The 3,585-nt window shown below is 39.9% G+C and overlaps 1 protein-coding gene across 1 annotated transcript; it reads right to left on the reverse strand.

The window, feature by feature from the left end:
• Positions 1–642: 642 nt before the first annotated feature.
• On the reverse strand, positions 643–3,156 carry opn1sw2 (opsin 1 (cone pigments), short-wave-sensitive 2). The gene is made up of 5 exons (XM_035777355.2): positions 2,560–3,156; positions 2,106–2,274; positions 1,759–1,924; positions 1,084–1,323; positions 643–949 (listed from the first exon to the last, which is right to left on the reverse strand). Exons 1-5 carry the CDS (start codon positions 2,948–2,950, stop codon positions 851–853), a joined length of 1,065 nt encoding a protein of 354 aa, XP_035633248.1. The 5' UTR covers positions 2,951–3,156; the 3' UTR covers positions 643–850.
• Between the last annotated feature and the right edge of the window lie 429 nt (positions 3,157–3,585).

The following is a 3,585-nucleotide window of genomic DNA, read 5'->3' on the forward strand; positions in this document are numbered from 1 at the left end:
CCTCGATGCTCGATTCAAATAATGCATTTGTGACTAAGTGAATGATTATAATAATGCATATAAAATGTTGTAAATATACATGTCTGCCTACACGTCTACATAATAAATGTAAGCAATAATCAACGAGGGTCTATGCGTTCTATGGAAAATAATGCAAAATGCAGCTCCTTATGAAATGTATTCTTAATCTACATATTCAAGATTTGGTGGGATTTGAACAATCCGTGGCAATAACGAGGGGGTTATGAGGTTGGTGGTACTATAATTGCAGAGGACAGGCTAGTGGTAATGGCTGGAGTGGAATCAGTGGAATGGTATGAAAATATTAAAATATCATAACTTCCTCCCCTCAGCCTCATGCCATTGGACTTCTGTTCAGGATCCTTTCATGAACAAGTGTTGAATTACATCTACAGACTTAGATCGACTGCTACTGAAGTCCAAATTGTAATGCTAATTTTCTGGCTACCAACTTATAGACCTATGTAAAGTGTATTTGCCACACTTAAACATTGAAAATGTACCTTTTGTATTTTATTGTCTTGTTTTGAACCACATTGAAGCAATGCATCATAATGCACTCTATGTAAAGTGAGTATAGCGACACAAACACCCAAACCAATAAATGAGTTAAAAAATATATACTTTTTGTGTGCATTTATTCTCATCTCTCTTTAATGCATTTAAATGGTTATAGCTACTCTTATAAGATTATCATACCACATATTTTTGACAACACCTTCAAGGACAAAACATCCTGTTTAGTGCACATTCAATATTATTTACAATATACAAATGATCATACAGTAGCAACAGTTTAGCAAGTAAAATAAAAATAGAGACGCTCTCTTTAACCAGCAGAAGACACTTGAGTGACCGAGGATGTTGATGATGCTTCCTCATCATCCCCGGACTTTAATCCCAGCAAATTCATCATGCATGAGCGGAACTGCAAGTGAGGAGGAAGACAATCACTGATCGGGAAAATGATCTCATGAAAACGATCATGTGACTAAATAAGGAAAAGTTATTTACGGTATTAAGGTAACCATTCAACCTGACACTTAAAAACAATAAACATACCAGCTTATTCATGAAGACATAGATGAGAGGGTTGTAGACTGTGGAGGCCTTGGAGAAGCAGGAAGGTATGGTGGCCAATCGGAGATCAAAGGGTGCACCGCGGTTTTGTACAACCCAGACAGCAAAGGAGGCATAGGGCATCCAGCACACTAGGAAGCCCACCACCATCACTACCACCATCTTGGTGACCTCCTTCTCTGCCTTCTGGGTGGAGGCAGAGTCTGCCTGTGCCGCGGCAGCCTGTGTGGGGAGATAAAGAGGGCATGATTCCAGTGCTGTTGTAACAGTCTACTGATGTCAGCATCTCATCCCAAAGGCTTCCAAAATAAGCAGAAGAAAGCATATTCTCAATTTAGAATGTCGCTAGGTTGATTGTAATTCATTAAGATGGTGGTTACTGTTACCTTTCCTTTGAACCCTTTACCCTTTTTCATGTAGGCTTTTTCGTATACATTTAGCTAATTCCACTCGAAATTACTTAGATTACCATATTATATTTTATGTTAATCCTTGTATTGTAACTAAATATGTGCTGCTATATGACAATAAACTTTCCCAAAAAACTTCTGTGACTACATTGTTTTCTATGTATTGTTTCCTAGTCATAAACAATGCCCATGTTATCATGTAGCAACTAATTCGAAGGATCTCTTCCTCTGTGTAACTTGCACATACCGCCTTCATCATGAAGAGCAGCTGGGCATAGCAGAAAACAATGACACTGAATGGGACTCCAAAGCAGAAGAAGAAGAGGAACATCACATAGGACTCATTGTTGTATTTGTTGTTTGTGGTGTACCAGTCTGGTCCACAGGAGCACTGGAGACCTTCTGGAATGTATCTGGGGAAGAGAACAGATCACAGTCCTCACCTTCAAATTCAGGAACAGTGTTGCACAAGTGTTGTATCACATGTACAAACCAAAATTATTTGTATGTGTGTCTGGAAACTTGCGTATGTGAGGTGTTTGTACACACAGAGAGAGAACGAGTCAGAGAGATAGGAGTGAAAATGACACTGACCTACTCCAGCCAAACAGAGGGGGAAGACTGGCAGCCAACCCAAACACCCAAGTGATTGCACAGCCGATTATTGCATGTGTGCTCTTGAATTGAAAGTTACCGACTGGCTTACAAATAACCAACCATCTTTCAAACGCCACTACTGAGAGAGACCATAAGCTCACCATACCTGCAATGAAAATAAAAGCACATACATGAATGGTTTATAGGGAGATGTGAATATCCTTTTTACTATGAGGATTCCTAAAGCACTACTACAGATTATCAATTTACAAAAGGATTGAAGCATACAAACTGTCAAAATAGATGTGAAATGACTAAATGAAAAGAAATGTGACACCAATACATTATTTTCAAATTGTACATATTAAGCTTGTATATTAATAGACAATAAAAAAAAGATGTTTAGATGCAATTGTGCTCATAGTTTTTGTAGTCTATATATTTTTCTTACCGCCAAGAGTAGCTGTAAATCCCTCAATCTGGCATGTAACCGATCCCATGATAAAGTATTTGTAGGCAAAGGACAAGCTGGCGGTGGAGGATCCAAACATGGACACCAGCAGGTTAGCTATTGCCAAGTTCACCAGAATGTAGTTGAGATGGGATCGCAGCTTCTTGAACTGGATAGTACACACGATGGTAAGGACGTTGATAGCAGTGCCGGCAACAAATAGGAAGAACATGAAAAATGACATGCCATAGAAGATAGCACTGCCCGCCAGGTGGTCCTGAGGAACCAGGAAGGGGCTGAGTGAAGTGATGTTGTTGGTATCCAGCGCGATAGGGATGTAGAATCCCTCCTGGAGCTCCACGGGGCGAGCATTCGACCTCATTGTGTTCATTTTATTTGATAACCAATTTGTTTTAGTATAATCCCCACTACCAAGGTTTCCCCACTACCAAGGTCTTATAACTACAAATATCTATTCCATTAAAAGGAGAATAAGTAATTCAAAATGCGTTAATTGCCTGGTGTCTACCTCAGGAGCTCGAAGGTTGATCGCATGTCCTGTTGGGGAACTAAGTGGACTTTTATAAGGCCTTAAGAGTGATATCACAGTGCCCCACCCTCAAATGAAAGATGTCAAGTAATTTCCTCAACACACAAGTCCTCTCATACAACCACACACACCTGCACATGTATATAAGACACAGTTCCTGAGCGTAATCTTCTTTCCGTGCAGAAAAACCTGGATGATAAGGATGATCCCATTTACATAGATAGCAGTTCAGTGTTACTGCAGCCAGCTAATCTTCTTTCCAATGCTGTTAAGCCGGCTAATGGTACGCATTTCAGCCTTTTGTAATCTGCGCTCTGCTGGTTTAACTCTGGCTTTGTGCTGGATGTCTTGGTCTTTAGGGACTTATCCATAAATGCTTTTGACGTGCCATCAACACTTTCTTCAGAAACAGAGGACTGAATCGCACAAACAATTGAAATAGGGTAACATGAAAAAATAGCTCACACGGAGGTCTT

The sequence above is a fragment of the Oncorhynchus keta genome, chromosome 10 (assembly GCF_023373465.1).
Source record: "Oncorhynchus keta strain PuntledgeMale-10-30-2019 chromosome 10, Oket_V2, whole genome shotgun sequence".
Lineage (NCBI taxonomy): Eukaryota > Metazoa > Chordata > Actinopteri > Salmoniformes > Salmonidae > Oncorhynchus > Oncorhynchus keta.

Bases quoted from the DNA above. Each gene is read 5' to 3' on its own strand.
- opn1sw2 (XM_035777355.2), bottom strand. From the start codon at position 2,950: ATGAACACAATGAGGTCGAATGCTCGCCCCGTGGAGCTCCAGGAGGGA. The intron at 1,324-1,758 runs GTATGTGCAAGT...CTCCCCACACAG, and splicing joins TGCTCTTCATGATGAAGGCG to GCTGCCGCGGCACAGGCAGA. The intron at 950-1,083 runs GTATGTTTATTG...CCTCACTTGCAG, and splicing joins ATGTCTTCATGAATAAGCTG to TTCCGCTCATGCATGATGAA.